Here is a 17,788-nt window from a genome sequence, read left to right as displayed (position 1 = left end):
CCATTAATGCTTGGGTTACAATGACCATCGTCTCCGTAGCCACATGGTCCTAAACCAGGTTCCTTGGCTCCACTGACGACGCTACTACTTGACAAATCCATTAATGCGTCTTCTTTGTCTCCATTGATCTCTATTATTGTAGTTGGCAAAACGATTTCGTTTTTGTTTGCCTTTATTAAGGACTTAGGGTTTTTAGAGGTTGGGATGAATTTGGGCTTCATGGCTGATCTGCTGGTTCTTCCGGGTTTACACTTCGGAGGCAGAGGAGCATTCTCGACGACATCAGTGACAGTTGGTTTCCTGAAGTAACCGTGGAGTTTACGGCTGAGATGTGAATTCCAATAGTTTTTAATTTCGTTGTCTGTCCTTCCCGGTAGATTGCTTGCAATTATTGACCACCTGCATTTTAGCGTTAACATTATCATATACAGTTTAGTAGTATACATGTTTTTACCAAAAAAAAAGTTTAATATACATGTTTTTATTCAAGTGTAGAACCTTAATCATTTATTTCAAAGTACGATCACATTTAATACACATAAATACATAGACATAAATCAAGTTACCTGCTTCCAAAAGTGGAATGCAACTTAACAATGAGGTCATCTTCTTGGGGAGTTATGTTTCCTCTCTTGAGGTCTGATCTCAAATAGTTTATCCATCTCAATCTACAGCTCTTTCCACATCTCTTTAGCCCTGTTTTAAAATTTTACTCAAATTCCAAAAAGAAATAACCACGTCAGATTTTAAGGCATAAGAAATTATAGTCAACGATTCTTCATTTTCTTTGTCTTCTCCATGTTTTGTTTTTTTGTGCATATATGTCAATAAACAATAAATGACTGAGAACAAGAAGGCAAGTTTGGTATATACTGTATGACCACACAATTGCATAGCATAATATTCTTAGAATATTACGATCGTAGTAAGAAAAATAATTTTTTGATTGATAGTTCAATCGTCAGTTTTATCAACAACTAGCAAAACAGAACAGAACATATCATTCTACATCAAGTAGTATTTAATACATCCAAATACTTGTTTTATAATACAGAAATTTCCTATTCCCACCACCTCTTACAGTCAACAGTACCCGATACGTAAACTATTGATATTTTAGTTCATTGAAAATTTGAAATTGACTATGAGTAAAAACCTCAAATTTTTATAAATGTCAAATATACCATTTTTAGTTTTATTTTATATCATCGAAAGAAACAAAAAAAATTTACCTTTTCTAATTTGTTAAAATCAAATTAATATGCCTTGACAACCATTCATTAAGTATATATCTACGATTACGACAACTTTTTATTGTAGAAATGAACATAGAGATTTTTTTTCTATTAAAATTTATGCAGAGATTCTTGATTAACTTCTCTATGCAAATATAGAAGGGGTAAGGGAAGATTCTCCTATATACTAAGTTTAAAAAAAAAAAAAAAAAAAAAAAAAGAATTCTCTTATAATGCATGCCTGCGATCGAGAGAGAGTACTGTATAGAAATAATTTACCGGCATTTTTGGGAAGAGAACGCCACGAGCCTTCGCCGTTGGACTGAATGTAGTCGGTGAGAATCTGGTCTTCCTCCGCCGTCCACCGCCCCTTTTTCATTCCTACCTTCTCACAGCACGGCGCTCTTCCCATTCTCTCCCGCTATTGTTAAGTTTGCACTCACTTCACTTAATTAACCCCTAGAGTCGAGGTACTAAAGAGGAGTAAAGTGACGACACTACAAAAAGTGACTGATTTGGTATTCGATACTTATATGAATAAATAGGGGAGGGATGGGGATGGCCGACACGTATCAGGTATTCAAGTGATAGAACGAGCCACGTTGGTCTATTTTGAAACAGAAGTCGTGGCTCATCCACTGTCGAGAGAGAGATACTAACCATTTTAACCTGGCTCGTCCTTGTATTAGATCCTATAATTACAGAGTTTTTAAAATATTAATCTATACATTATAACTTTTTTAACCTGTGCCTTGTTTTAAAATTAGAGGGACTCAGGATTATATGTCAAAGTTGTATGCATACGTTTACAAAAGAATATGTATTTCAATAGTCTCAAAACACGTGTGCAACCATACGTACATGGATATCTTAGATGCTACTACTATATTATAATATATTCCCTCCTCTGCATCAATTATACTGTTAAATTCGGATTCAGTGGTTATCATTTAACAGTAAAATCAAAATCGTACTTTAAAAAAAAATTAGTAATTCTCTTCGAGTAGTGGAAAAAACTGTGAACACCAAAAAACTGTTGTCAGCGGTTTTTTCAATGAATAGTAAATGGTATTATTAATGGGCTGGGACCAGTGGTGTGGAGATGTCTCGACGATGTATAAAAAATATCGTTCGTTGAAGACTGAAAAGATCTGACGTGACATGATTATACAAACCAGTGTATATGTTTCTTTGCATGCAAATTAACAAACAACAAATGAACAAAATATATTTATTGTTTAACCAATCTTTTGTTTCATATTCCAGCCTTCACAAGCCACACAATATATTTAGAATTTCTATTTTATTCATTTATTACATTTATAATTTCAACGTTTTGAACCCCGAACCAGAAAGTGAACCGGACTACCGGAGAGGTCACCGGGTCACTGGGTCAACCCGATTCATGCACATATATTATGATCCGGTTTATTATGATCGACATTTCGTTGATTGTATTTGGGCCTAGTAACCTAGACTTGTTGTACGTTATTAATCCAGAAAGATTAACCTTGACGTTTTAAAGATAGCGTTACAGGCCTTCTTTAATTTTAATGGGCCTGTTTAGAGACTTAAGGTAAACGACGCCGTATGTTAAAAGTCGACGAAAAGAAGAGTCAGCGGTGTTTATCCAACGTGGCCGATACCTATTGGTCACGTTCGTCAGAGACTTAATCCTGATTGGTTAAGCATTGCAATGTACACGTAAACCCGACCACGAAGGTCGAATCCTAAAACTCGTTTTTGGAATCGTTCCGCGAAAGAAAGAAAAGTGAGAGATTCGAATCGAAGGACGACACATCTGTGAGATTTCATTGTTAAAAAAATCGAAACGAATCTCAGGTTAGGGGAGTAAGTAACCCTCCAAGGGAGAGATCCGATTCTCTCTCCGTTTCTATGGCGATTCGGTGGCCGGAGCTGTGTATTCTATTGTTCGCTCTCTCTTATGCCATATGCGTTCTTGCCGGGTATGTTTCAATCTTTCGAAGCATATTATTATTAGTTAGTGCGTATAAATTGTGAATGCTTAAAATGGTGTGATCTTCAGGAAGAGTTACTACGATGTGTTGCAAGTGCCGAAAGGTGCATCTGATGAACAGATCAAGAGAGCTTATAGGAAACTCGCTTTAAAGTATCATCCCGATAAGAATCAAGGAAATGAGGAAGCTACTCGCAAATTCGCTGAGATTAACAATGGTGTGTGTGTGTGTTTTTGTCTTGCTGCAACTTCTGATTCTGCTCTCTTTTTTTCATAACCCCGTTTTGAAATTTGACTTATTGTGGTTGATGTAAACAGCTTATGAAGTGTTATCGGATGAGGAGAAGAGGGAGATATATAACAAGTATGGTGAAGAAGGACTTAAACAGTTTGCTGCTAATGGTGGTAGAGGAGGAGGAGGAGGAGGGGGCATGAATATGCAGGACATTTTCAGCTCGTAAGTTATTTGAATCTTATTGGCATTTCATTTTTAACGTACATAATGGTTAATTCAGCTAGAGGTACAAGATTCAGGATCATTAGAATAGAATCATCTATCTTTTTGTGTGATTTTTATGTATGCATAGTGGATACAATTGAATTTTTGGTTATGTTAAGGGAATTTACTGTAGCGTGAATAGTTCCTAATTTTGGATCATTAGTGTTTAAAGGTTGCAGATTGCTAATTTGCAGAGATTATTTGATGTGCTTTATAGGTTTTTTGGTGGAGGTTCGATGGAGGAAGAAGAGAAGGTTGTCAAGGGTGATGATGTTATTGTGGAACTTGAGGCAACTCTAGAAGATTTGTACATGGGAGGCTCTATGAAGGTATGTTAAGCTCCATGTCTGGATGTGATTATCATCACTAATACATATAACTCGTCTGGAAATGGGTACTTAGAAATTAGTGAACATCTTATAGTGTAATTTTAGACATTCTTTACGTTCATGTGATGATTGGTTAAGAGTAGATAGTTTTCTTTACGTAAATGCCAAATTATAGGACTTGCCTTAAGTTCTCAGTGAGGAATTTCCACATTGAACTACAGGTATGGAGGGAAAAGAATGTGATTAAACCAGCTCCTGGAAAGAGAAAGTGTAACTGCAGGAACGAGGTCTACCACAGACAAATTGGTCCTGGAATGTTCCAGCAGATGACAGAGCAGGTACAGGACAGATGTGTTTAAGTTCCACAGATGGTCTTGTTCCTCCTAAAATCTGCTTAACAACGTATCCTCTTGTTTCCCTCAGGTCTGTGACAAATGCCCTAATGTCAAGTACGAAAGGGAGGGATACTTTGTGACAGTTGATATCGAGAAAGGAATGAAAGATGGAGAAGTAAGTCTCAAAATTATACCACCCTTATTGTAAAATCATTTGATACTACATTTCATACTAGCTCTTAAACTCATTTATTTATGAGCTCGTCGACTTCTCCTGTTGTAGTTTCTTAATACCAAATACTTTTCAGGAAGTGTCATTCTATGAAGACGGTGAACCCATTCTCGACGGTGAACCTGGTGACCTTAAGGTTAGGCTCTTCCCTAAATTTCACTATCCTTGATTTCAAGTAAACTTCAAAATCAGAGAGAATAAACCATTGTTGTACATTTGGCAGTTCAAAATCAGAACTGCACCACACGCCCGTTTCAGAAGAGATGGCAACGATCTACACATGACTGTTAACATTACACTGGTAAATAAATTCCATAAATTACTACTGTATCTCTACATCTTAGGCCAACAATTAATTCATTTTCTGATTCTACCAAATATATCTCTTCTTCAGGTTGAGGCGCTAGTTGGTTTTGAGAAATCATTCAAACACTTGGATGATCATGAAGTTGACATCAGTTCCACGGTAACACTAATGTCCTTCTCTATACACGAAAAACACATGAAACCGTGACCATCAGTTATCATCTAATGGGTTATTGTGTGACGACAGGGAATTACAAAGCCTAAGGAAGTGAAGAAGTTTAAAGGAGAAGGAATGCCACTTCATTACAGCACAAAGAAAGGCAACCTCTTTGTCACTTTTGAGGTTTTGTTTCCTTCTTCTCTCACTGACGACCAGAAGAAGAAGATTAAAGAAGTCTTTGCTTAGTGCTCCTCTTTCGCTTTATCTCTCTTTAGAAGTTTGGGGGTTTAAAGAGGAGAACAAGCGATTGCTGGTCCTAATGTAACATGTGACTAGGTTTTAATATAGAAAGAGAAAAAAAATGGGGAGACAAAAACGAAGATGAGAAGGTTTTGATCAATTTGTCATTTTTGTTTGCTTTTGTTAATCATATTAGTGCATATTCATGAATCATCATATATACTTTGGATTAGATTGATGTGAGTCTTTGTCTTCAGACGACATCAATGCTTAAAATACACAAAGCTACACAGCCTTTTTGGACACAACAAAACACAACACAAAGGATCAGTTTAAAAGGTAGATTGATCATAAAATTATACTAGTATCTTTAATATTAATTAGGGGGTGAAGTTAGGTTTGAGTTGTTGTGATGAAACTGAAAGTCCCAACAATATCTAGATTTGTTCCAAGAAACGTGGGAGACTAAACAAGTTTCTTTAGGCGCTTTGTCATCTTCCACGTGTCCTCTTGGTATCTCCTCCACCTAGAAAAAGCTCTTTAAAAGTACTAAAAATTTGGGAAACTTTATAATATAACCCTAAAATTAATTCAGCAAAGATTAACATTCCAGAGAAATAGTAGTAATTTTATTTTCAGAAATTGATACGCGCATCCATTAAGGCGTGTTAATGTTGGTTCACCGTTCACCTGCTTTCTCTACATCTACTACTATTTATTTAACACGTTGAGAGATAGAGACATCTCAGTCTCACAATCAAAGGAGAGATTGATCGGGCGAGGAGACTGAGAAAAAGACCCAAAACGACGGCATCTTATTATTATTTTCATCCAAACTTGCACGTTAACTCCGGTGTTAATACGGTCCGTATACGTATGTATATACGGTCTGTAACATAAAACAAAAAGAAGAAGAAGGTTTTGGTGTTCGTTAATAATTAATGGAAGGTGTTTTCTTAAAAATGTCGGTGCAAGGAGTATCTCCGATGATTCCGGTGGGACCTTCTTTGATACGCGCCATCGGAGGCTCTGTGAAGGAGGAGGACAAATCAACGGCTGGATCTCTACCGCTCAAGAAAACGGTATCGCGTCGTCCTCTTGAGTTTCTTCGAATCATCGGTAAGAGAGCGGAGGAGAAGAAGGGAACGGTTAGAGACGACGGCGCCGTTTTGTTGGAGAAACAGGAGAATACAAGCGTAAACGAAAACTGGGTTTTCAAGATTTTGGAGGTTGGATCAATTTGGAATGGAAAGAGACAACGATCAGGTGGCGGTGGCTGTAACGGTGAAGAAGAAGACAAGGAGGTAGAGGAAGTTGCTGAATCGAAGACGAATAAGGATGATTTATGTGAAGAATGCGATTTCTGCATGATCGATGATGATGATGACGAAAAGGAGTTTGATAGAGAAGAGTTCTCGGAGATGTTAAGTAAAATTCCGGTTAAAGATGCACAGATGTTTGCCAAATTGTCCTTTTTGGGTAATTTGGCTTATTCAATCCCTAAAATCAAGGTTGAAACCTAAATTCTCAATTCTGTGTTTTCTGAATTTGACATTTTTTTTGTGTTTCTCTGACTTTAGTTTTCCATTGTTTGTTACACAGCCTGAGAATCTGTTGAAGTATCAGAAACTGAGATTCGTGACATCCTCCATTGAGAAGAGAACGAGTCTTAATAGAGTTGAGGAGAACAACATCAACAACAATAATGGCGAGGAAGAGGAGGAGGAGGAGGAGGAGAAGAAGAAGCTTATTAACCCAGCTGTTGCTTACAGAGTTGCTGCTTCTGCTGCATCTCGTCTCTTTTCCCATTCTAAGTCTGTGCTTCCTTTTGGATCCTCTAAACGTCATGACAATGAAGCTTCTTTGTTAGCCACTGCTGATTCGGTTACTGCAGTTGTGGCAGCGAAAGAGGAAGTTAAGCAGGCCGTCGCAGATGATCTCAAATCAAACCGTTCACCTCCTTGTGAGTGGTTCGTATGCGATGATGATAAAACTGGCACCAGGTTCTTCTTTATTCAGGTAATGTTGTGATCTTTGTGTGATCAGAGTCTTTCATTTACCAAAAGATGATAAGACTGAACTCAACAATATTTTACAGGGATCAGATTCACTGGCCTCATGGCAAGCTAATCTTCTGTTCGAGCCAGTTCCATTTGAGGAGCTTGATGTGCTTGTTCACAGAGGCATATACGAAGCTGCAAAAGGCATATACGAACACATGTTACCAGAAGTTCACGCCCACCTTAGTTCCCGTGGCAAGAACCGTGCTTTTCTCAGGTTTAGTGGACATTCTTTAGGAGGAAGCTTGTCACTGCTTGTGAACCTCATGCTTCTGATCCGAGGTCAAGTCCCGGCTTCTTCTCTGCTCCCAGTCATCACTTTTGGTTCACCTTGCATCATGTGTGGAGGCGACAGGCTTCTTCAGAAACTTGGTCTCCCTAAGAGTCATCTTCTCGGAATCTCTATGCATAGAGATATTGTTCCCCGAGCATTCTCCTGCAATTACCCTAACCGAGCCGCTAAGCTTCTCAAGGCATTGAATGGAAACTTTCGAAACCATCCTTGTCTGAATAACCAGGTAATATAATATATATGAAGAAAACAAACATCTCAACTTGTCTGCTTCAGATCGTTGTTTCTTCTTGGCTTACACTGTTTGCCTTCTTCTTTATCTGCAGAATTTGCTGTATTCGCCAATGGGGAAGCTTTTAATTCTGCAACCATCCGAGAGATTCTCTCCACCACACCCCCTGCTTCCTCCAGGAAGTGGTCTCTATCTCTTAGCATCTAAGAACACCGACGAAACAGAAAAAAGACTAAGAGCTGCAAAGATTGTCTTTTTTAACTCGCCACACCCCTTAGAGATTCTCAGTGATCGTCGTTCTTACGGGTCAGAAGGAAAAATCAAAAGAAACCATGACATGAGCTCTTACCTGAAGGCCTTGAGACATGTGATTCGGAAGGAGCTGAAACAGATAAAGGCCGAACGGGATCACTGGCGGCGCAAGTTCTTCATTATAAACATCATATATACTGGGAGAGATTCTTTGAAACTCATAACAAGATTTGTCGCATCAAGAAGTAGTCAACTAGTGATCATCTTCTTTCTCCCTATTAGATTGTTAATTATGAATGTCTATGGTGTTGTCTTTCACCATTCACAAGCACATTTTAGTTTCTTCAAGTGAAAAGCTTAGGCCTATTCTGTAATTGAATCTATCACACATATAGCAAATTCTTTTCTTTCACTGAAATGTGTTTGGAGTCTTCTTGTCCAATTGACATAATCTTACAAAGGGAATGGTGAAGAAACGCAAGAGATTTATTCCATTACAAGGGGCATAAAAAAGGTTATCAGACCTTTGTTTGTAAGAAGATGAGGAAACTAGAGATTCAACTTGCCAGCGAGATACCAAGAATGCATAGCAAGGCTACCAAAGGAGAAGATGTTAGCAAGTGATGATAAGCCGTGAATCATTCCAAACTTCTTGTTCATGGCAGCTAGCTTTGGGATAGTCTTTGCCTTTTCTCTGTTCTTGGACCAGCCAACTTCATCTCCAATGTTGTTTTCCCTCTCTACTTTGTGCCTTTGCTTCATCATCTACACACACCACAAAAGTAAAAGACCAAAATTGGTTCATAAGGATCTCTTCTTGTATATGCAATTAGAGGAGTGTTTTGTGTATCATCATCATCACTTACATCGATGGTCATGGGAGTGAAGATGAACAAATTGGTGAGATTAAAAGCAAAAGCGGAAAGGAGGAACCCTAGCTGATACTTCTCGACAGCAGAAGATGACTTCCATGGATGCAAATAACCAAAAGCAGAGAGTGAAATCGCGCAGCAAGAACCAACCAAAGTGAAGTAAGCTGGAAACATCTTGCTCTGTAGATTACCAAACTGATGCCTCGGCAAATTCCTGATTCAATCAATTAAAATTAAAAAAAAAAACGGAGAATTTGAAGGAGATGAAATCGATTAGAGAAGAAGAAAGGATTTCGTACTTGAACATGATGATTCCACCGATGAAGGTAGCCCAGAGAGCAGCTCCCCAAGCTGTAGAGAAACTGAGTAGATGAGCTAGCTTCAGGAAGATCGATAGCTTCGCTGAATTCTCTCCATTGGAAAGCGATCCGAATGTCTCCGGCGAGAATATCACTCCGACGGCTAAGAACGCCACCGCTACTATAAAACTGGTATACCAACCCATCGCCGATTATGTTTTCCGATCGCTCTTTGTTCGCTGAGGATTAAAAAGACGACGACGCCGACTCGTTTTTTTTTTATTAACGCCAAATAATAATGAGTTTTTAGGTAGGTAGTAATTATCTGCATTGACTAAATTACCCCTTTTGACGTGTACATATCTATCAAGGGAAGAGCCTTTTATTGGCGCAGAGTCTTTTGTAGATGTCAACTCCACTGTAATTTAACTTTCAAGTTTTATTCATGTCATAATAAAATTAACCCTTAGCTTTTAAGTAATTAAATTTACATTACGAGAAAATTAATCATAAGGATAAACCAAAGAAACGTTAAAAACGTTATAAACGCCAAATCTTTCTGAATCCTCCGGATTCTGTGGAAATTAGGAAGCCTTCTATTCGTTGTCAGATTGATGGTTTATAGAAATGCTCGGATGTTCTACAGGAATTGGGGTGGTGGTTTTGCAATGGGGATGATTTGACGATTCTATTGGGAGCCCGGAGTCAGAGACGTGGCCTTACTCCCTTACATGCGGAACTGCAAGCCTTGATCTGGGCCATGGAGTCGTTGTTGGCGGCGAGAGTGGATTGTCAAGCTTTTGAGACGGATTGTGCAGAGTTGATCGCAATGGTGCAGAAGCCCGACTATTGGCCCGCCTTCTCGATTTTATTGGAGGACTTTTCTATTCTCAGATCATCCTTCCCCTCCTTCACTCTGGACAGGATCCCTCGTGAGTCTAACGTGAGAGCAGACTGTTTAGCCCGGTCTTCAAGGACCTTAGATTCATAAATTTCATTTGTAAACTCTTTCCCTCCGGTTTGGGCAACCAATCTCGGAGTTATTTTCTAATTTATTAATGTTTGGTTGAAAAAAAAAAAAACACTATGTCCTCGATTTATTATCACTTTTAAAAATCTTTAACATCCATTTTTTAAAATGATTTTTGTTAAGTCAAAACGGTTTACATTAGTTTTAAAATATTTTCTACATCAAACTTTGATAATAAATTTAACGCTTAGCTAAATGTTAAAAAAAATATATATAATAAGTGAAAACTTGTTAAATCTAGCTATGACACCAAACTCACATACCAAAAAGATGAAATGCTAAATACAATTAGTTTCTGACGTATATTTTAACCACTTTTATAATTACTTAGAAATATATTTAAATTATAAATGTTAAAGTTCGTTTATTTTTAAATTTATATACTAAACTTGAAAAAAAAAATCTCTTTTCAAAACGATTAATTAAGTGATAAAATTATAATACATATAGACATGTTGAACTTACGACACCCAAACTTATGGACCATAAGATGGGACGGGATGTGAAGTTTGGTTTGTTTTAACGTATTTAAATTTTACACTTAAGTTTGGAAATATATTATATATTAAAGAAATGCTAAAGTCCGTTTTTTAAAAAAATTTATATACTAAACTTGAAAAAAATCTCTTTTCAAAACGATTAATTAAAAAATCTTAAGTGATAAATTCATAATACATATAGACATGTTGAACTTAAGACACCAAAACTTACGGACCCGTAAGATGGGACGGGATGTAAAGTTCGGTTTGTTTCAACATATTTAAATTTTACACTTAAGTTTGAAAATATATTATATATTAAAGAAATGCTAAAGTCCGGTTTATTTTTAAATTTATATACTAAACTTGAAAAAATCTCTTTTCAAAACGATTAATTAAAAAATTTTAAGTGATAAATTCATAATATATATAGATATGTTGAACTTAGGACACCAAAACTTACGGTCCGTAAGATGGGACGGGATGTGAAGTTCGGTTTGTTTCAACGTATTTAAATTTTACACTTAAGTTTGAAAATAATTATATATTAAAGAAATGATAAAGTCCGTTTATTTTTAAATTATATACTAAACTTGAAAAAGTCTCTTTTCAAAACGATTAATTAAAAAATCTTAGATGATAAATTTAAAATACATATAGACATGTTGAACTTACGACACCAAAACTTACGGACCCGTAAGATGGGACGGGATGTGAAATCCGGTTTGTCTCAACGTATTTAAATTTTACACTTAAGTTTAAAAATACTATATATTAAAGAAAATCTCTTTTAAAACAATTTATTAAAAATCAACAAAGAAAAATCTTAAGTAATTAATTTTAAATACGTATAAACATGTTGAACCTATAACACCAAAACTTACGGACCCATGGGAAGGGACGGGATGCGAGATTCGATTTGTTTTCAACATATCTTTATAAATTAATCACTTAAATTTGAAAACATGTTTTTATTCAAAAGAAGCTCTTTCTAAAAACGGTTTCTTAGAAAATGGTTGAAAAACTATATAAATTTAGTTTTAATTAAAAATCAAAATCAATTCTTAATTTGAGAAAGAGGTAAAAAAAAGTGTATACCTACAAACCTCCTAGAAGATAGCCGAACCGTACCGGTGACGTAATTGCTCAAGAACCTCTACACCAAAACTGAAGCCACCAAACTGGAAAAAAGGAAAGTTGAGTCTCACTAACTGCTCATCAAGGAATGAGTAAGATAATAATTAAAAGAAAAAGAAGAGAGAGACATATAACCTGAGAGCATATATAGGCCATAGCATTGTAGAGATGGGATGATCATCATCGGCTTATATGTTGGGGCTTGCAAAATGGCTTTCTTTAGCTCAGTGGACACTCGTTCATCTGGATTCACAAATCGATACATGAAGAAGCTGTACCATCCACAAAATACACATATCAACACAAAAAAAAAAAATCGTCTAACTAAAACCATTAAAGACTCATATGCATTAATGCATATTCCCACATTACAAAGCCTGAGACTACCATTAGTAAAGGAAAAGATTAGAGAGGTAAACTTACGAGTAAGGTTCTCAGTGTGTCATCATGCATGATGCATCTCACCAGCATTGACAATAAACTCTACACATACATGCATACACACACAAACAAAATCAATCCAGCAGATGGAAGCAGCCGGTAAGTCATAACTCGAAATTGTACATAGAAAACAAACAACAAAAGATTCACCAAACCAAGACCAATCCAGCAGAAGTTGTCGACCTAATAATATAAACATAAACTAAATCCACCCATGGTTTGTATTCAAATCACCATTCTGTTTCTTAGAAGAGCGTATTTAAAATATAAAAAAGAGTAAAATCACTAACCCGGTGTGATGACTCGGCAGATGGATGGAGATCATTACAGAGATCGATCTGATCATCAGTGATCGGCTTTTCTTTTCATATATACTTCAATGATTGATGTCTACTTTGGATTGGATAGAGACGGAGAATTCCGATGATCATCATCAGGTACATACTCTTTAAAAAATATAGATGAAAAACTTATTTTTGGTTTAGGGTTTTGAAGAAGAAGGGAGAAACACAGAGTTTTTTTTATTCCATTCTCTCTCAAGAAAAGGGAGAATGAATAAGAAGCGTTGTTGGGAGAGAGAGAGCAATTACAAAATTAAGAGTTTCAAAAGAAAAGGGAATTGATATTAATCACAACGGTCATAACTTATTTCAAGGAAATTAAAGAGATTTCGCTTCTTGTTATTTCCTTTTTTCTTATTTATGTAATTTATATACACCATCACAACGGTAACAAGATATAATTACTGTATTACTGTCTTGTTACCGTTTGGTAACAGTAATATATTTTGCTCACTAGGAGAGAGAGATAATATGATGAGTTTAATACACTACTAATTAATTAAGACCATCTTTAGTGGGCGATACTCTTACAAATTCTCTTAATAAAAAATAATAAAAGGAAGAGAAAAGAAAAAAATAGGAAAACAGTTTCTTCCCATGGTAACTTAAGAAGTGATTCTCATATCACATATGACAGGTGTTGTTTGCTCAATAAGAAAAATGTTATTTCCTTTTTTCTTATTTATGTAATTTATATACACCATCACAACGGTAACAAGATATAATTACTGTATTATTGTCTTGTTACCGTTTGGTAACAGTAATATATTTTGCTCACTAGGAGAGAGAGAGATAATATGATGAGTTTAATACACTACTAATTAATTAAGACCATCTTTAGTGGGCGATACTCTTACAAATTCTCTTAATAAAAAATAATAAAAGGAAGAGAAAAGAAAAAAAATAGGAAAACAGTTTCTTCCCATGGTAATTTAAGAAGTGATTCTCATATCACATATGACAGGTGTTGTTTGCTCAATAAGAAAAATGCTATTTCCTTTTTTCTTATTTATGTAATTTATATACACCATCACAACGGTAACAAGATATAATTACTGTATTACTGTCTTGTTACCGTTTGGTAACAGTAATATCTTTTGCTCACTAGAAGAGAGAGAGATAATATGATGAGTTTAATACACTACTAATTAATTAAGACCATCTTTAGTGGGCGATACTCTTACAAATTCTCTTAATAAAAAATAATAAAAGGAAGAGAGAAGAAAAAAAATAGGAAAACAGTTTCTTCCCATGGTAACTTGAGAAGCGATTCTCATATCACATATGACAGGTGTTGTTTGCTCAATGGAACAACTATTAAAAAATAAATAAATAATAATGATTTGTTAAAAAAAAAAAAAATCAATGGAACAACTATTAAAAAATAAATAAATAATAATGATTTGTTAAAAAAAAAAAAATTTAATCTTTTTGAGAAATGTTCGGCCGTTATTCCACTAATGATGCCCTAAGGTGAAGCTGTCTGCTTATAATGTGCACGAAAGAGCTCACTAAGCGTTTCCAAGACTTAAGGTTCATTATCCAAAGTTTACGTCCTTTTTGAAAAACAGAATAAATAATCTTCCTTTGGCTGTAAACAGTAGGCCTAATAAACAGAATGGATCAGGAACAGTAAATATTGTTAGTTAGAAGATTTTAATTAATTCATGATCATGTAAATTGTTATAAGAAAACGATACTTTTGTTTTTTTTCAAAACTTATGACAATCCACGCCGTGGAACATTAGTTGTAAGCCCTTGTAAGTAGATGCTACGGAAAAAGAAAAATTATTAAAATTTTAAATCGATGTGATCCGATGTTAAAAAATGTGATTAGCTATAAAATAAATTTGGGCCTCCATTTGATCTAATGGGCTTCTTCTGTATTCGGCCTTTTATTACTTCTGTTTTTATAGCTGTTCTTCATGAGATTGTTGACTTTTCACATTGGGGCCTCTGTGAACACTCCTGTAATTTTTAACGTAGGTGCGTCAAATTCATTCACAAACCGAGAGAGACTCAAATTTCACAGCGGTAAAATAATATAGACGTTAGAAACAAAATAGCCGTTTGGGCCTATTGCGAACGTTTTACTGTTAACTGTTTTTACTGTTAACTGTTTTTACTGTTAAGTGTCAAGTCACTGACATCAAACGGTAATATATTTGAGACTCAAATTTCACAACGGTAACAAATATAGACATTAGAAAAATAGCCGTTTAGGCCTATTGTGAACGTTCTTTTATTGGGATATGTATAATTATTCACTTTTACTGTAGGTGTCAAGTCACTTGCAAACGGTAACATATATTGAGACTCACATATATTACAACGGTAACAAATATAGACGTTAGTAAAAAAAAAGTAGCCGTTGAAAGAACCAAAGCCAAGCTGCCTATATAAGTGAGTCGTGCCCATAAACTTACTTCACAAAATTATTTCTTCTTGTTCTCTTACTTCTTCTGTATTATCGCTTTACCATTCTCGTAGACAAACAAAAGCTTCTCATTTTTTCATTGGTTAAAGAAATAGAAAGAGAGAGTCAAACTCTGCTTCAAGATATGGTAAGAGTTATTAGATGTTTTCTCTATTTTTATATGAACCATGTAATAATCTCAAAGCATTTGTTATTTAATGTTTCTATGAACCATGTATTATTAAAACGTGCTCTCTTTTTTCACACTAAAACATGACTAGTTTCAATTCTATGCATCATAAAAGTTTTGTCTAAACTCATTGTCTTCCTCTGTTTTTTCTTTTTGCAGGTTCTCTGCAAGGATATAGCCAGAACTCAAAGGCTCGTCATATATACCAACTGCAACAAACGCTGGAGAAAAGAAAAAACAGAGAATGAAAAAAAAGTGCAGATAAATTTCTGGCGTGATACGCATCGTCGTAATCAAGAACCAAAGGTGAATTAAATTAGTAAGTTGATGTTTTGTCCCTTTATTTTGTTTGTATTTTATTAAAGCCTATTGTCCGGTTATTTGTTGATATTGAAAACTGGGTTCATAATGAAAAAAAATAGATAGTTTGAAGTCTTTGAAAATTTTCTGACGTCTAAATACAATTACAATTTACAGGTAAGGAGACGAGAAGAAACAGAGAAAACATTTCACAGCCGGATAAAATTCCATTCTAGCTGTGACTGACTAGGCCAGATTCACCGCCATTATCCTCAGTTATTATATGTATAGATGTTCAAAGGTAAATTTTATCTCTCTTATTATTGCTTTGATACACTCGTGATCTCCTTTTGAAATATTCTTAAGGTCGTTTATTTTTTTGTGATATTTTTTTAAAACTCTACGATCCCAAGCTTGTGGTTAAAATTGATCCCAATTGGGGAAGAAGGTTCCCAAAATATGTTACGGTACGGATTTAAACAGCTTTTTGGTTTTTTTACGTTGAAACATATAATGACAGTTTCTCCGACAAATTATTCTAGCAGGTTTCTTGTTAAGAAAGATAATTTTGACTCGGACCCGGCTCGCAAGTGGCAGAGACACCTCAAACATTCAACATTGAACACTTAATTTTTTGGTTCATGTACAAAGGAAGTTGTCCCATTTTTGGACCTTCTTTGAATAATTTATTTCTGAAGCATTTAAAAGGTCCCCTGGTTCACCTTAGCCATGGTAGTAACAACAACAATCTCATCGTTATGAGTAAAAATCTAAATATACACGATTCATAAAATTTTGGACACTCCTATTTCCTCTGTTTCAAAATATAGAATGTTCTACTTAACTAATAATGTATCTACTTTTTAAAAGTTCAACCAATCATAAATAAGACAAGATAATATAAACATAAACAAGAAAACATTTATATCATGAGAATTCATTGACTATTAAAATAAAAAATGGGACTGTGAATAGTAATAATATTAAACTATCTCTATTAACATTTCAAAGATTTAATTAATTCATGATCATGTAAATTATTAATAAGAGAAAACGATACTTTTGTGTTTTTTTCAAAACTTATGCACGCCGTGGAACATTAGTTGTAAGTAGATGCTACGGAATCATCTTTTTACAGTACTACTAGTAGTAGTCCATAGTACTAAGTATAGTAGTATTAGATAGATATTATTTTTGGCTGAAAACGTATAATCGTCACTGTTCGAAACATCATGTTTTTGGCCATCAGGCCATACCATTTTTTAAAAAAATGCCGTTCTCAAATCACATTTTAAATATTCAAGATGGTATTCAAATACGTACTCAGTAGTGGTTGTTGCCTGTTGGATGGACTATGACAGGTTCCAACATCTTTTGCTTGTAAGTTGTAACTTGTAAGGTACAATTGAGTTCTGAAAACTCGATCTAATTTCTGTCCTCCACTAAAAACTAAACATTATATATTTTGTAGGATATAATACGAGCTTTGTTTTTGTTGGCTCGAGATGCGAAAACTTATCATGGAAAAATAAAAATAAAACCCCATCTGTGTTCTTCTGACCAAAGTCGAGTACCTTACTGTCCTTTATGTTATTCTTACTTTTTCCATCTACTGCTGTATTTAAAAATATCTGTTTACACACAAAATTCAAATACGATATATATAATAGTATTATTATTAGTACAAAAGATTTAAAATATAAGTGTAATAAGTAGACATGATAAGCCTCACATGGATTACACACTGACATCATCATATACAGATACCTGGCCACGACTGATCCTCTTTCCAATGTCTCCAACATCCTATACATCACGTGCTCTTTTTTATTTTTTATCTTTTACTCCCTCAACTTTATTATTTTTCCCATCATGTATATCTTTCTTTAGCTCGACCACATTCGCCCAACCCAAGCTAATAATTTTATTTCGTAAGTTAATTTATCAAATCCTGCTCTCTCGTACAGCAAGAGTACATACATATATATACTTTACAGATTTGTTCCCAAAAAATAAAATAAAACTCTTTCACTTTTACATATTACAACACCAAATATGTACATGGACTTCTTATAGTCAAAATAAGTATTCTATATATATATATATACAAGACCAAGAGACTGATGGTGATGT

The 17,788-nt window shown here is 35.0% G+C and overlaps 3 protein-coding genes, 1 long non-coding RNA gene and 1 pseudogene across 8 annotated transcripts; 3 read left to right on the top strand and 2 right to left on the bottom strand.

The window, feature by feature from the left end:
- Positions 1-5: 5 nt before the first annotated feature.
- Positions 6-1,747, bottom strand: LOC104699626 (transcription factor MYB11 pseudogene; annotated as a pseudogene). The gene is made up of 3 exons (XR_015598111.1): positions 1,515-1,747; positions 567-696; positions 6-399 (listed from the first exon to the last, which is right to left on the bottom strand). The product of XR_015598111.1 is annotated as a transcription factor MYB11 pseudogene (transcript).
- A 1,356-nt stretch (positions 1,748-3,103) lies between these two features.
- LOC147945108 (dnaJ protein ERDJ3B-like) lies at positions 3,104-5,546 on the top strand (the record flags this gene model as incomplete). The annotated part of the gene is given in 10 exon segments (XM_087451683.1): positions 3,104-3,202; positions 3,283-3,431; positions 3,532-3,670; positions 3,930-4,041; positions 4,263-4,379; positions 4,465-4,551; positions 4,685-4,744; positions 4,832-4,909; positions 5,003-5,074; positions 5,162-5,546. Coding segments are annotated over 10 exon segments (1,044 nt in total). The 3' UTR covers positions 5,321-5,546.
- A 342-nt stretch (positions 5,547-5,888) lies between these two features.
- Positions 5,889-8,562, top strand: LOC104788585 (phospholipase A1 PLIP3, chloroplastic). Its single transcript, XM_087451682.1, has 4 exons — positions 5,889-6,825; positions 6,917-7,333; positions 7,413-7,892; positions 7,993-8,562. The coding sequence occupies exons 1-4, from the start codon at positions 6,256-6,258 to the stop codon at positions 8,500-8,502; spliced, it is 1,977 nt and encodes a 658-aa protein (XP_087307808.1). The 5' UTR covers positions 5,889-6,255; the 3' UTR covers positions 8,503-8,562.
- LOC104788586 (uncharacterized) lies at positions 8,541-9,678 on the bottom strand. The gene is made up of 3 exons (XM_010514345.2): positions 9,322-9,678; positions 9,017-9,236; positions 8,541-8,915 (listed from the first exon to the last, which is right to left on the bottom strand). Exons 1-3 carry the CDS (start codon positions 9,525-9,527, stop codon positions 8,700-8,702), a joined length of 642 nt encoding a protein of 213 aa, XP_010512647.1. The 5' UTR covers positions 9,528-9,678; the 3' UTR covers positions 8,541-8,699.
- A 5,500-nt stretch (positions 9,679-15,178) lies between these two features.
- LOC147945107 (uncharacterized) lies at positions 15,179-16,457 on the top strand. 4 transcript variants are annotated; one of them, XR_015598019.1, is made up of 4 exons: positions 15,179-15,313; positions 15,515-15,661; positions 15,833-15,956; positions 16,201-16,457. It is a non-coding gene; the product is annotated as an uncharacterized LOC147945107 (long non-coding RNA). The 4 variants fall into 4 exon arrangements; XR_015598017.1 differs by having other exon boundaries at positions 15,515-15,674; XR_015598018.1 differs by having other exon boundaries at positions 15,515-15,674; positions 16,198-16,457.
- Positions 16,458-17,788: the final 1,331 nt, after the last annotated feature.

Source organism: Camelina sativa, chromosome 5 (assembly GCF_030686135.1).
Source record: "Camelina sativa cultivar CO46 ecotype springtype chromosome 5, ASM3068613v1".
Taxonomy (NCBI): Eukaryota; Viridiplantae; Streptophyta; class Magnoliopsida; order Brassicales; family Brassicaceae; genus Camelina; species Camelina sativa.
This window is presented reverse-complemented; position numbering and strand designations above follow the sequence as displayed.